Source organism: Acanthisitta chloris, unplaced genomic scaffold (genome assembly GCF_000695815.1).
Source record: "Acanthisitta chloris isolate BGI_N310 unplaced genomic scaffold, ASM69581v1 scaffold33654, whole genome shotgun sequence".
Taxonomy (NCBI): domain Eukaryota; kingdom Metazoa; phylum Chordata; class Aves; order Passeriformes; family Acanthisittidae; genus Acanthisitta; species Acanthisitta chloris.
Genome location: NW_008668407.1, coordinates 5,563 through 20,024, shown reverse-complemented (window position 1 = coordinate 20,024; position 14,462 = coordinate 5,563). Strand labels below are relative to the sequence as shown.

General features: G+C 44.9%; 1 protein-coding gene across 1 annotated transcript; it reads left to right on the top strand.

Annotated features, from left to right (window-relative positions):
• The first annotated feature begins 1,424 nt into the window (after positions 1 to 1,424).
• On the top strand, positions 1,425 to 13,289 carry IFFO2 (intermediate filament family orphan 2). Its single transcript, XM_009072875.1, has 9 exons — positions 1,425 to 1,479; positions 1,744 to 1,839; positions 4,404 to 4,544; positions 6,251 to 6,393; positions 8,809 to 8,929; positions 9,981 to 9,983; positions 11,429 to 11,518; positions 12,172 to 12,302; positions 13,184 to 13,289. Exons 1-9 carry the CDS (start codon positions 1,444 to 1,446, stop codon positions 13,287 to 13,289), a joined length of 867 nt encoding a protein of 288 aa, XP_009071123.1. The 5' UTR covers positions 1,425 to 1,443.
• The last annotated feature ends 1,173 nt before the right edge of the window (positions 13,290 to 14,462 follow it).

Genomic DNA, 14,462 nt, shown 5'->3' with positions numbered 1-14,462 from the left:
AATGGTTACAGCCATGCAGCATTCCTGTAGCAGGAGACCATTTTCCACACTGCCAAGAGAATTCCCTGCTTCACTTAATTTCACCTTCTTACCTTCAATACTCAAGCCTGAAACCCAAACTGCCTATTTTTCTAGCAAGGTACATGGAATTAAGAGTCAAAACCCAAACAGGGTATGGAAATCTGAGCTAAAATGTTTGATGACAAATGAAAATTGCAGCTTAAATATTTAACTCTGCTTGGCAGAGAATCCATGCTGGTAAAAAGAGGCACAAGTCTTCCTGCTTAAATCCAACTTCAGCTGTACCACAGGGTTCACACAGTGTTGTGTTGGATATTCCTGCTCCACAAAGCAGGGAAGAGAGTGGATGGAGTTGGTGTGTCAGCTTGGCACTGTGCTCCTTGGAGCTGCTGCTGCTGCTCCTGCAACCTGTTCAGGTGCCTCTGATGGCTCCTGGAGACAGCAAACTGCAACAGCACCTTGCCTGCCTGTATCCTTTCCTGCCCAAATATTCCTCCTGCCTTCCATTCCCGATGGGATTCAATCTGTACTTTGAAGGTAGAGCTGTACCCAGTGAGCACAGTGATGGTTTATGCAGCAAACCACCCACCTGGACAGGGATATCCTGCAATCCAACCATCACCAGATTGCTGTGTGGAGTTGAAAAACTGGATGAATCGATGCATTTTGGCAGATGTAACCTTGTGTTTTTCCAGGATGCTTTGATTTAATGGATTTCTGGGCTCACAGTTTGCTATTCTCAGTTAAACTCTGGGAAGTGTTGGAAGTAGCAACAGGAACTCTCCTTGCAGTTGTAGTGTTGGGAAGTGACTGGGGCATGTGGATGTGTGGATTGATTGAACAAACAGGCAAACAATAAAACTGTTGGTTGATTCACATAACCTGCAACTGATCCTTTCTGCACTGAAAATTTCCCACCTGATTTGCAACCAAATATCAAACTGAAAGAGAGGAAATTTAGGTTAGATATGAGGAAAGAAATTCTTCCCTGTGAAGGTCATAAGGCACTGGCACAGGTTGCCCAGAGAGATGGTGAATTCCCTATTCCTGGGAATGTTTCAGGCCAGGTTGGATGGGGCTTGGAGCAACCTGGGCTAGTGGAAGGTGCATGGCAGGGGGTGGAACTGGGTGAGCTTTAAGGCCCTTTCCAACCCAAACCAGTCTGGGATTCTGTTGTGTAGGAGAGCAGGATGCTGATCCCAATGAAAGTAGATTTAGCTTCTGTTCTCTTACAGACACAATGTTCCTAGTTTGAGGGTGAAAAAGTGAGAGAAACCATCTGTTCTCCATCTCAAATAACTGTCATCATCCTACAGCAATCAGAAGACTTGTGATTTTCAGGGGAAAAAATACTTTCCTCTATAATTAACACTTCTCCTGCAAATCTTATCTTTCAGATGGGAAGAGGAGCTGACAAGAAGGATGAGCCTGGAATCTATGGTAGAAACCTTAAGAGAGGTAAGGTTTGAATAGTATGTTCTGAAAGGTGTAGGGTTTTCTGCACCTTTTATCATGCTGGTTATGAATTTGTCTTTCATTAATCTGACCTGAGCTAGAGCAGCTGCTTGTGCTGCTGCAGAGGATGGTGTTAATGCTGGGAAGGTGCTGAAGTTTGACAGAGTGGAAGGAGAGGGTGGTGACATGCCCTATCTGCCTGCTCAGGTTAAGTGAGGAGCATATGTTGTCCTCAAACCTCTCATCTCTGTGTGCTTTCTCTTGCAGGAAGCACAGGAAGCAGAAGCTCTCCAGGAGGAGTTAAATGAAAAGATTGAGAGACTGAAAGCAGAACTTGTGGTCTTTAAGGGTCTGATGAGTGATGTAAGTACTCTGGAGAGCAGAGTGGCCAATCCCACTGCCTTTGTGACCTGTGTGTGTCATGCAAATGGCTTCATTCATGACGAGGTGATGGTCTTAGTGAGTGCTGCTTTGTAGTTAGCTGGTGGCTGCCTCTCTGATCTAATGCATCAGACAGATCACCCTTCCCCCTGCTTCCTGTCTGGTCTGTGGAGAGATGCATTAACTTGCTGCTTAGCCCATAACCCAGACTCTTCCCTCCCTTCCCGTTCTCCTCAGCTGGCAGTGCAGCCATTCAGGTCTGCAGCCCTGGAAAAAAAAAAAAAAGTGGTGGAGAACTCACAGGTTAGGGTAAAGGTTCCTCACTGTGTGGCACCATGTGCTGCTGACCAGGGGATTTTGTTCTGAGTTGTGCAAGAATCTCATGATCCAAAAGGAACACACTCTATAGAATGATTTGGGTTGGAAGGACCTTAAAGCTCATCCAGTCCCACTCCCTGCCATGGGCAGGGACACCTTCCACTAGCCCAGGTTGCTCCAAGCCCCATCCAACCTGGCCTGGAACACTCCCAGGGATGGAGCAGCCACAGCTGCTCTGGGCAACCTGTGCCATTGCCTCAGCACCTCACAGGGAAGAATTCCTGTATCCCATCTCCCTCTGAGAGCTCTGAAGAGATGAATGCAGTATCCCTGGCTCAGGTATTGCCTTTGTTTCCAGTGCTGCTTCAAGCTATTGGTTTTGAGAAGAAGACTTGTTTTCCTCATGTCTCCTTAGACATTGACTTCCCTTCAAAGCCACAGGATCTTTTAGGCTGTGACTGGAGAATTTGCTGACATTTAGGCTTAGTGAGAACATGTACTCATGCAGATATGTAGGAAGATAAACCAGGTGAACATTAAAGTGCCTTTCTCTGTGAGACTTGAAGTAGTGCTGATGTCAGTTGTCTAACAAATGAATCCTATTGTGCTGATTTATTCTGTAATTTTACATACAACTACCTTCTCCTGACTTCATCTAACTCGCAGAACCTGCTCCAGGGTGTCAAACACATTCTCTCAGGGCCATTAGGTCTGTTCATGAGAAATCCAGCAATTAGCTGTGTCTCCTTTTGGTGTTTAATCGAGGATGGCCATGCTTGGTTAGAGGCAGTGTGAAAGGGACAAACTGGTTGGGGCTGCAGCCCTGGGATGACTTTTATCACTGAGCTCTGTGTGTACAAAAAGGGTGGTGGAGAAGGCAAACATCCTCCTTAGCTTGAGAGAAAGTGCTGTGGGCTTAGCAAGCTCTGTCAGGGAGAAGAGAGGCCAAGGAAAGTGCTGAGAATGTTTGGTTGGAGTCTCACTGGGTAAATATTTAGAGCAGGGAAATGCAAGATGTTGGCACGTGGCTCTTGCCTTCCTGCAGATAAGAATCATCAGTATCTGTGCAGTAGATAAGATTGTGTTGAGTGTGTCAGTGTTTAGAGATTTGTTTTTCTGACTGTGCTTAGAAAACAAAAATCTCTAACTTGGCCAAAGGTGATTGACTGGAGAAGACTCTGTCTAATAATTAAATGAAAAAAAGGTGGAAAAACTCAAACCAATTAATCCTCAAAGCTTTTCCTCTTGGAAAGGGGATTAGTATTCAAGAATGCTCTGCAAAGAGTTTTTCCACTTTCCTGGTCCAAGTGCCTAAGCATTGAAGTGGGACTTTCTAACAGAGTAGGCTGGAAAAATATGCTTTTTGTTTTTTTTTTTTTAATGTTTCTTCATAAGGAACCAGATGCACTGTCTGAGTGGGAGTATTTCTTGTAAGTTATGTTTGTAACTACTGCCCAGAGTGAAGCAAGGCAATACTTCTCACACAGTCTTTGCTAGGCTGGAAGCCAGTGGTTTAAAACAGTTTCTGTGTCACAAGCTTCCATGGATCTCTTTAGATCCGGACTTCATTTGATGACTCCATGGTATGTGTGAAGTTGCTGTGTAGCCTGGACTCTGACTAAAACTAACTTCTTTCAGGCACAGTTTTTGTGTCTGAATGGGAAGTGTTGCATCCTCATCAGGTTTTAGATTTCATTGTACTCTGCACATGCCACAAAGGGTTTTTCTCCTGTGTTTTAAAGTGTTATCCAGAGAATCCCAAAATGGTTTGGGTTGGAAGGAACTTTTAAGACCATCTAGTCCTAACCTCCTGCCATGAGCAGGGACACCTTCCTCTAGCCCAGGTTGCTCCAAGCCCCATCCAACCTGACCTGGAACACTTCCAGGGATGGAGCAGCTACAGCTTCTCTAGGCAACCTGTTCCATTTTCCAATCTGTTACTGACCCATAAAAGTTCACTGTTGCCACATTTAGCAGCTGGTTTGGGGTGGGTATAGGTTTTTTTGCAGTGGCAAATCCCTCTGAGTTGGACTTTAATTAGCTGAGGTATGAATGTTGATTGTTAGCTGTGGAGTCTATGCAGCTTGTCCGTGCTCTGCCTTCCCAGAGAACAAGGTGCAATGTTGTTTAAGGAGGGTATGGCCTGGGGTTAGAGAGATACTGTGGGGTATCTCCTCTTTCCTGAACTGTATAATAATAGAAGATAATCACTGCTGTCCTTCCTGCAGCCCATGACAGACCTGGACACAAAGATCCAAGAAAAGGCCATGAAGGTGGACATGGACATCTGCCGTCGAATCGATATCACGGCCAAGCTGTGCGATGTAGCACAGCAGCGCAACTCGGAAGACGTTTCCAAGATATTCCAGGTGATTAGGCCATCAATTTTCCATAGGGCAGGGCAAGAGGGAGCAGTGTTGTCCAGGTCATTTGCCTTTTCTTGACATTTCTCTCTGTAGACACACTTAGGCCTGGCAGTGTAGCTCTCCTCAGAAGTTGCTGTAGCACTAAGAGCACGACATGGAGAGGGTTTAAAACCAGAAGGCTCAGGATGACCTTTAAGACATGCTGTTAGTCTGATGCTAGTCTACAATGAATGCAGGGGAGGAAAAAACCCTAAAAGCAGCATTACAGGGCCTAGGTTTGTATAAATTACGCCCTCCCATTTGTTCCCTTCACAAGTGAGAGGTTTGAGCTTGTAGAACTGTCATCTGAATGTTCTTATTTCTGGCTCGAGCTCCATGGCCAGAAATAACACTTGTGTGGTGGTGAGCTCTGGCTGCTCTGTGAGACAGAAGCTCCAGGTGCTTTCCTTGAGCTGTTGGGGCTCCTTGGTGCTAGAAGGAAAGTCATTTCATTTGCTCCAAAGGCAAGCAGTGACAGCTCTGCCTGGAGCAAACCTGTAACTCCCAGTGCAGTTAGTCTTCTGTCTCAACTGCAGTTTCAATCATGATTAACCCACCTTCCTTCTGCTTCAGTCTAAATGTGTCTCATTCAGTCTTTCAGTAAATCTGTTTCTTTTCTGTGTCTAGTGACACCATAGAGTGTGCTAAATGGTGTCTAAAACGACTGTGAAAGATCCTTGTGGTCTCTACTAGTGAAGCTGCCTAAATGTTTGATGGGGTTTTTTTCCCTTATGTGCCCCAAAATACTGAGATCTCCTTAGAAGATACAATCATTTCTCTGGCATGTTGGGCCACTGCATTGTGCTAGTGGTTCCTTCTTGTCTCTGAGTAGAATTGCTGAGTCTTTCTGCTCGAAGGTAACTGCAGAGCACATTTGTGGTCAGGCATGCAGTGGTTAAAATGATCAGGAGAACAAGACCAATAAGGGGTTTATATGCCAAGGAGAGGAAAACCTGCAGTGGGCTGGGAGTGGACTGTGTGTTTGTGGCTCTGTGGCACCAGCTGTGAACATCCTCTGTGTTCACAGCCCTCAGGTGAAGCAGTGATCCTCTGTGTCTGTCACAGGGGTATCCCTGGAGTTCTCTGAACTTCCTTTCTTTGAGGCTATCCAGGCATTTTCACAGCTCAGTTAACCTTTCTTCTGTCAGCCTGAAGATTCTCACTCTGCTGCTGCTGATGGGGTGGGGACAACCCTGAAATAAAGGCTCTCTGACAAGGCTTTCTGTCTGTTCCTTTGTGGTGGGTCAGGGCTGGAGGCAACAGCCTGTGGTGGTGGCAGGAGAGGGAGAGTTCTGTCACTGCTCTCTGCCTGCTGCCTGGGCACTGCTCTCAGCTTCTGCTTGTTCCCTGTACCACTCTAACCTCTGCATGTCCTCTGGTAGATCCCAGACTGCTGCCAGTGAGCAGATGGACATCTGTAGAGTTCTGGCAGCCTGCAGCTTGCTTTGCTCTTCACCCTTCTGAACTGCTTCCTTGTGCTCTGTGTTCACCACTCATTACAGACGCAACTCCTGTCTCGAATCCCCCAGCAATCCACCCTGGAATTGCCTGGGAGCTGATGAACACCTATATTTACTCACACCTAATGCCTGTCCTTTACTTCTACCCCTTTTATTTCCTTCACCCACCTCAGTTGAGCCTTGTAGTCACTGCTCTTCTCTCCAATTAAGGTGGCTTCCAAGAAGAAGGAACGTAAGCTCACGTCCGACGATGACCTCTCGGAGCAGGATGGGGACAACAGCAGGTTCTCTGATGATGAAGTCAGCTGTTCCCTCAACATCACAGATGAAATGAAGAGGATGTTTAATCAGCTGTGAGTATTGTGGGGAAAAAGTGTGAAATGCAGCCTTAGCCCCAGAACACCTGAGCTGCAGCATGGCACAGGCCTGAAGGGTTTTTTGGAAGCTCAGATAAAATGAACTGATTTTTGCTCCTTCCTTAAGTACAGAGAATAGAAGAAATACAACTAGTTTTATTACTATGTGTTGTTGTAATAATAACAAAAGGAGAAACATGCAGCAAAGCCAACAGAAAGTACAAAATTTGAGTCAATTTTGTGTGTTTGGCTGAATATTTCATTTCTAGAGGTCTGGAATGAATCTTGCTGCTGCTGCTTGGGCTGGATAGAATTTGGCAACATGGCTGAAAGCTCAGTTTGAAATGGATACAAACTTCTCAAGTATTTTGGATGATTTTGCAGTGGAGCTGTAGGCAAATGGGATTGGTGGCTCTGTCCAGAAGATCAGTTCTAGCAGTGAGCAAGACAGATTCCAAGAAAGTCAGTGTTGTAAGATGTGCTGCTGAGTCTGGTCTCCCAAACTGGAGGAATGGGAGTTTATTTTGCCTAAAGCTTTACCCCAAACCAGGGTTAGGAAGTTTGTAGCATCCCAGAAGGGACTCTTTACACCTGAGCATTTCAGGAAGGTGCTTGGTGGTGTACCCTGTGTTCTCCTCTCCCATTCTGGATAGGATGGCAATAACCACAGCCTGGTGAGGCTTTTGGAGGTCTCTGCTGTTTTCTTTTAGCAGAGAAAAGCCCCAGGAAGCACCATAGGTCTGAGTTCCCCAGGGTTTGAATGTGGGTGTTTTCCACAGTGACTGCAGAGAGAACTCCCAGTGCTTTCCCACGCAATGTAGGACAGTTTTTAATGTGTAGGAGTACACAAGGAATTGTCCAAGAAGCATCAGCTCCTCTTCTGTTGTCAGCTGCTGCCAAGAGTTCTGTTTGCAGGGAGACTGTCTCCTCCTGAATTTTCTGTGTAGGAGGGCATGGTTTTTTGCAAAAGTTGTGGATAATTCCCCTTCTTAGGACTCTTGTTAGTTGTCTTTGGGCCCTTATTAATGGTCAGTGTAATAAACACAATTTTTGACTTGTGTCAAAAGCTTCTCACAGAACCACACAATGTCCTGAGCTGGAAGAGACCCACAAGGATCAAGTCTAACTCCAGGCCCTGCACAGGACAATCCCAACAATCTAACCTGTCCCTGAGAGCATTGTCCAAACACTCTTGGAGCTCTGTCAGACTTGGGGCTGTGACCACTGCCCTGGGGAGCTGTTCAGTGCCCAAACACCCATTCTCTTAACATTTTATCTGTAATGAAGTTATTCTTTAAGGTGTCTGGTAGTCAGAAGTGAAAATGCAGTGAGTTTTGAGCAGTGTGTGTGTGCCTGAAGTCAGTGCTCTGTGACAAGTACAGATCTTGCAAAAAAATCCCCTGATTTGAAGAAGTTGAGTGCAAAAGGCACAATCATGAATGTCCAAGTTCTCTGGGGTGTTTTTTTTTGCAAATGCTTTTTTTTACAGTCATGCTGACTCTAGACAAACAGCCTGTCTCTTGCCAAGCTCCTCAGCCTCTGAGGACAGTATCAGACTCTCCTTCCGGCCTGAGATCTTATCTGCTGCAAAGGAAGTGAGCTAAAGGAAGAAAAATGCATCAGTGGGAGATTTGTCTGCTGCTGCTGGGAGCAACTAGAGCTTTTTGTCAGGCCTACTGAACCAGGAGGAGAAGCAGCTACTGGTGTTGGGCTTTGCTGCTGTTCAAACCAAAAGGGACTGACTTGAGTGCCCTCTGAAACTTTCCTTTATTGCACAACCCACTGCACAAATGAGGCCTGAGCAAACAGCAGTGTTAAAGGCCACTCTGGCCACTGTTTGCTCAGCCTTAAGTGACTGTATCAGTATCTTCATCGTTCAAGTCAACAAGGAATGTTTATGTTCACCTACACATCACTTTGGCCTTTAGGGTTTTTTTTTTTCCCTAGTTGTTCCTTCTGAAAAATCAAGTTTAAGTGCTGCAGGGAAAGCATTGGCTGAACTCCCCCATGAAATCAGCATGGAGCCTTCTGGTGTCTGTTCCTTGTAAAATTCCTCATGCTGTGTTTGGGCTCATTTTCCCATGTCTAAAAAGAATAGTTTTCAAACATTTTTGTGGTTTTGCAGACAGGGGAAACTACTGTGCAGCTCCATCTGGAGGTCAGAGCCAGGGCTGTGTGCTCAGAGCAGCAACACCAACAAGGAGCTTTTATTCTGCTTTGGGGTGGCAAAGAGCCCAGGAGAGAGGGACTTGGACAGTGGCAAAGCCTGTTTGTAAAAGCTGTGAGGATTTTCAGCTGCTGCATTGTCCCCTTCATTCATCTCTCATAGCCCATTTTTCTAGACAATTAATTAAAGGACTGAGGCAGTGGGGCTGGAGTGGGTCCATTAATGCTGCTTCTGTTCTCTACCAGCCGTGAGACCTTTGATTTTGATGATGACTGTGATAGTTTAACATGGGAGGAGAATGAGGAAACTCTGCTGCTTTGGGAAGACTTCACCAATTGCAACCCTTCAATTGACCTCCAAGGAGAGGTGAGTTTATTCCTGTTGTTTTCCTCAACTATTCTCTGCAGCAACTCTATCCCTCAGCTGCTCCTTGAGCCATTTGAGCCTGTGGATATGTGACTGGTGATCTAGCTTGCTACACAAACTTGCTTTGGTTTTAAAATCCTTTTAGTGCTTTGTGATTGTCTTCTAGTCTGTGCAATCAGTTTATTTGCCAAACTTGATTTCTTCTGCCCCTTCCAACTGAGTATTTACAAGTACCAAGTGATAGTCAAAAGATGCAATGTGTCTGGCTGTTCCAGGAGCACCAGGCACTGTCTCCCTAAGCAGTCCTTTCTCTAAAGCTCTTTACTGACAGAGAGCTGGTTTAGATTAGATATTAGGGAAAAATTCTTCCCTGTGAGGGTGCTGAGACACTGGCACAGGCCACCCAGAGCAGCTGTGGCTGCTCCATCCCTGGGAGTGTCCAAGACCAGGTTGGATGGGGATAAATACTCATTTTGAAGGGGCAAAAGAAATCAAGTTTGGCAAATAAACTGATTGCACAGAGTAGAAAGCAATCACAAACAAGCTGGGCTAGTGGGAGGTGTTCCTGCCCATGGCAGGGGGTGGAACTGGTTGTTTAAGGTCCTTCCAACCCAAAGCATTCTATGATTTTTCACCCAGCATCTCACTTTCTGTGTGCATTATCCTTCACACTTTAAGCACAGAATAGTGTGGAAGGATGAGATTGCACAGTTATTCTTGTGGGGAGCAAACCAACCTCAGTGTGGTCTGTGGAAGATGTTAAAGGATATATATCCCACCCCAAACAAAGAAGCTGTGGTTGCAGGAGTACAGAAAGCCCCAGGGATCTTGTGAACCTGTGAATCTTGTACTTCCATCTTTCCAGGCAATAGGAATCTGCTGGCAGTGCTGGATAATGAACAGCTTACTTTTAATCCTTAAGATCTCACACAAAGTCAGCTAATGTCAGTGACTCCTGAGCCTTTTTAACCAAGCCTGAGGAGTGATGGGAATGGCCAGGGCAGGCTGAAATGAGAAGCTGCTCTTTCATTACTGAGCAGCACAACGGCAGCAGGTGAGAAATAATCCTGCTGCCTCCCATCACCACTGGAGTGTGAAGGTGCTGAGACAGCAGTCTCTGGAATATTGTCTTGTGTTGGCTGCTGGGGTGTGTTAATGTTACATCTCCCCATTTGTGGCTCATCTGGAGACTGCAGAGATTACTGGGAAGTGCTGGGAGTGCAGAAAGCAGCGTGCTGAGCTCCTTTGGAGCAGGGAGAGAGTGGCAGAGTGATAATGTGGAGCCTGTGCTGGAATTAGTGACAGGCTGATTTGCATAGAGCCATGTGTGCATGGCTAAGCACAGCTAGCAGAGGAATATTGCTGAACCCAGCCCCTACGTGTGGAAACTCTAAAGATTTTAAGAAGCTTAAATCCTTCTAAATGAAAATTATCCAAGGAAAGGGTAGATTTGGCTTGTAGATGGAGATTCAGAATAAAGACTGCTCGTGCTGTGCCTGGTCTTTAACATATGCTTTACATGCCTGAATCTTCCTTCCATGGGCTTTATTCCTTTCAAGTTCTTACACACTGCCCTTACCACCTTCTTTTGTGACCTTCCTCCTTAAAGCTTCTGCATATAAAAGGATCAGTGGGATGATTCTTGTAGCTCCAGGCTGGATAGCCTGGTGTGGGTACCAGCAATGAGCCCAAGAAATCTCCCACACATGTGGCCAAAAGATGGGGACATAATTAACACTCATCAGTGCAGTTACATGAAACTGATGATGATTTTTTTTTAAATTTATTTTATGGCAAACAGAGGTAGGTAATAACCTGCAAGTGAGAACAATGACATTGTTCTGTCTCTTTGTGACAGCATCCAATAGCTCTGTGTGGTTTTTAGCCCAGACTACAAAGCAGTGAAGATCCAGGAGCTGCTGTCTGGCAGGAGGTTTCCTTTGGGACAGCATTTGTTCCTGTGTGTGGTGTTTCCAGCAGTGGTGGGCTGGAGTGAGCTGGCTTTACCCAGCAGTGCAGGGAGGAATTTCAATGGGAAGCAGAGCGTGCAGAGCATACATGTGAGGTGCTGCAGAGTAATAACATGTAATTGGAAAATGAGAATTCCAGTGCAAAGCTGTAAGTAGCAAGGTGGGCAATACAAGGAAAAATTGAGTTTCATGGCTGCAGAGCGATTACAGCCTGGCCAAGTGTGATCAGACTGTGAAAGGCTCCAGAAAATCCAGGGGTTTGTGACTTGGCATGCATCAGGTATAAGGGTTTAATTGTCTGTAGGTTCCTTGATCAGATTTTGTGTGGCCAAAGCTATGTGTCTCCTGATATTGCAGTGTGAAGCAGCAGAATATTCCTTGCCTGTGTAAAAATGTCTTTAAAAAAATAAATCTGCTTGAAAGCACATAACAACTTGCATTTCTGGTGAGGTTAAATAAAAACCTTCAGTCTGCTCCTGAATCCTTTGTTATTCCTTGCTAATTCTCTGTGTCCTCCTTTACCCTGCAGGAAGAAAACCTGGGAAACTTGATCCACGAGACAGAGTCTTTCTTTAAAACGAGAGACAAGGAATACCAAGAAACAATAGGGCAGATAGAGGTAAGGAAGGGGATTGTGACCATAGGAATTGTTGCTAATGGATGGAAACACACACAGTGTTCTGGTCTGGTGTATCCCAGAGGGAAGAAGGAATGTCTATACATCTAAGAATGTAAAGGCATTTTCCTCTGACATACCCTAGGGACTTGCCCTAAATGCCGTTCTCCCTACTATTATTGCTCCATACTTTAGCACTGAGCATAAATCTGAGGCTGGTGGAGAGAGAACCTTCAGAACAAAGAGAATAACACACTGTTATTCTTTCCCCCCCCCCTTTGTCTTGCATATCCACCCTCACCCTGGGAAACCTCACAGGTTCCCAGACACAACAGCTGTAGCTTCTCAAATCTTTGCCTTGCCTAGAATATGTTTTCATTAATTACTCCTTGTTGACAAACAAGATGCCAAGCAGCAGAGAAAAAAAACCAACAAAACACAACTCCAGGGCTGTTTCAAAAGAGTGTTGAGCTCTGCTTGCTCTTCCTGAGCTGCTGAATACATTGGCCATAAAGAAGAGTGAGGTGAATTGTGCACTGGGGAGGTGTTTTGGCTTTGGCTCTGGGCTGCTTTGGCATCCTCACCAGGATGGGGAATGGAGTGAAGGTGGGAGAAGCTGCACCTCACCTTAGGCTGATTATTTCTCTTTCTTCCAGCTGGAATTAGCCACAGCCAAGAGTGACATGAATCGCCACCTTCATGAATATATGGAAATGTGCAGTATGAAGAGGGGCCTGGATGTACAAATGGAAACCTGTCGGAGGCTTATCAAAGGCTCAGCTGACAGGTAACAAGATATTACCACTCTGCCTGTGGTGCTGCAGGAATTTATGTCCCTCTTGTTGCCTGACAACTTGCTTTAAAGGCAACAGTGTCTTTGTGCCCTATAGCTTTGTCCTTTGGATAATCTTGTTCCATTTAGGGTCAAAACATCAGCCTGAAAAGGAATCCTGCAACAGTTTGTAGGTGCTACACATAGTAACACCTTTAAGGCTTCCACACCTACTGGTAAAACCAGAGATTTCTGCCTTGGATGGACTTTTAGCCTTTAACATCTTAGATTTAGAACTCTAAGAAGCCCAAATTAAATCTTAACTGTGGACTTAAGTGAAGAACTTGGTTTTTAATCTTCTCATATGTTAAGAACCTTAGAGCATGAGGGATTTTTCTTATCTCTTGCTCACCCCCAGTAGAACAAGATAATAAACTTTTCAATTTTCCAGGCTGTACTACACAGAATCACAGAATCATCAAGGTTGGAGAAAACCTCAAAGATCATCAAATCCAACCATTAACCTGTCACTCTGCTGTAACTCCTAAACCCTAAACCATATCCTCCAGTGCCAGATCCAGACACTTCTTAAACATCTGCTTACTCCAGCCCTACTTATTAGGGATGATCAGAGTCTCTGTAGGAGACTTACTTTCCATTTCCCCATCAGTAACCCTAGAAAAGCCTTTGTGTTTGTACAGGAGATTTTTGGGGTGACAACTTCATTTGACTACAGATATTTACTGTAAACCCAACATTTAACTGTAATAAATGACTTTTTTTAGTAGTTTTGGGAAGGGAAAATGACTATTTCCTTAAAGGTTCCTCTTTTTCTTGTCCTTCATTGTTATTTCACTTTTTTTTTTGCCTAATCCTCTCTCTGCATTTCCCTGCAGAAACTCTCCCTCTCCCAGCTCTGTAGCCAGCAGCGACTCAGGAAACACAGATGAAATTCAGGATGAGTTGGACAGAGAGACCGATGTGGAGCCCATGGTCAGCTGATACCAAATTGCAGCATTCCAGTGATGGGAAAGATGGAAGCAAAGATGGAAAATAAAAAAAAAAACCCAATACATTGATGGGGGAAAGATGAAAGACTTGTAAGCCCTCGCAGAGGGTTTCTAAGGACTCATTCCTACACGCATCCCCACTCCACCCAAGGATTGGTGCTGTAAATTTCTATTGTTCTACAAATCATAACTGTAGAGTCCTGTAAGAAAAACATGGTGTTTTCATTGTGCCTTTGCCCCAAGCTGAGCCACTTTGAGCTCCAGTGGAATATTAATAGCAGGTGTTTTTATAAAACCTATTCTTTCCGAAAACCAAGCTGGTGGCAGCAGAGAAAGGTGCTGCAAAGGCTCTGGGACTTCAATAAGCTGTTGGTTTTATTGAGCTGCTGCAGATTGGCAAAAAGAACACTGGCAAAAAAAGAGCAGCAAACCCAAGATAATTGTGGTGCAATCACCAATGTCTGGCACAAAAAAAAAAAAAAAGAATGGCCTTCAAATTGAACCTTTCAAAATAACTGTGGGTTTGGAGACAGCTCTTAGGATTAAGCAGTTCTATCATATAAAGGATTCTCTTCATTCCAACTTCGGGGGTGAAGGAGCCTTTGAGATGTGTCTAAGTTTCCTGCTAGACTCCAGGAGCTGGAGCAGCAGGTCTCAGCTCGGTGGCAAAGCAGGTGGGCAGAGGAGGGGGAGGTGGGGGGGGAACTATCACTGATAACTACTATGCAAAAACAAAACAAAAGCTAGCCTTATTTATCTGGAATGTTTGGTCCCTGCTGGGCTCCACTTATCTCTTGGGAAAAGGAAAGCTAAACCCACATTTGCACACTAGTTAGTTGTCTGTAGAGCTTCTTTTGAGGTGGAATGTCATATTCCCATGCCTTTGTTTCCAGTGATTGGATTGGGAGGGGGATCAACCCTTCAGATCCATGTTGATTTGTGTCTTTTTTTCAGGATATATTTTTATTATTTTAGTGTTTGCAGATTTTCCTTTGCTGACAGGGAGAGAACTCCCATTTTATGCTGCTTTCATGATGTTTAGAGTGGGAGAGTTGAAGCATCAGGATAAACTGACATAGTTGTAGGCTGGAGACATGACATTGGGAGAGTTTCAGACCACTGTTCTTCAGGAAAGCTGAACATTGGGAAACTGTAAATCTTTTTA

Coding starts and splice junctions, on each gene's coding strand:
- IFFO2 (XM_009072875.1), top strand. CDS start 1,444: ATGAGCCTGGAATCTATGGTAGAAACCTTAAGAGAG. Junction 1,840..4,403: donor TTAAGGGTCTGATGAGTGAT/GTAAGTACTCTG, acceptor TCCTTCCTGCAG/CCCATGACAGACCTGGACAC. Junction 12,303..13,183: donor ATCAAAGGCTCAGCTGACAG/GTAACAAGATAT, acceptor ATTTCCCTGCAG/AAACTCTCCCTCTCCCAGCT.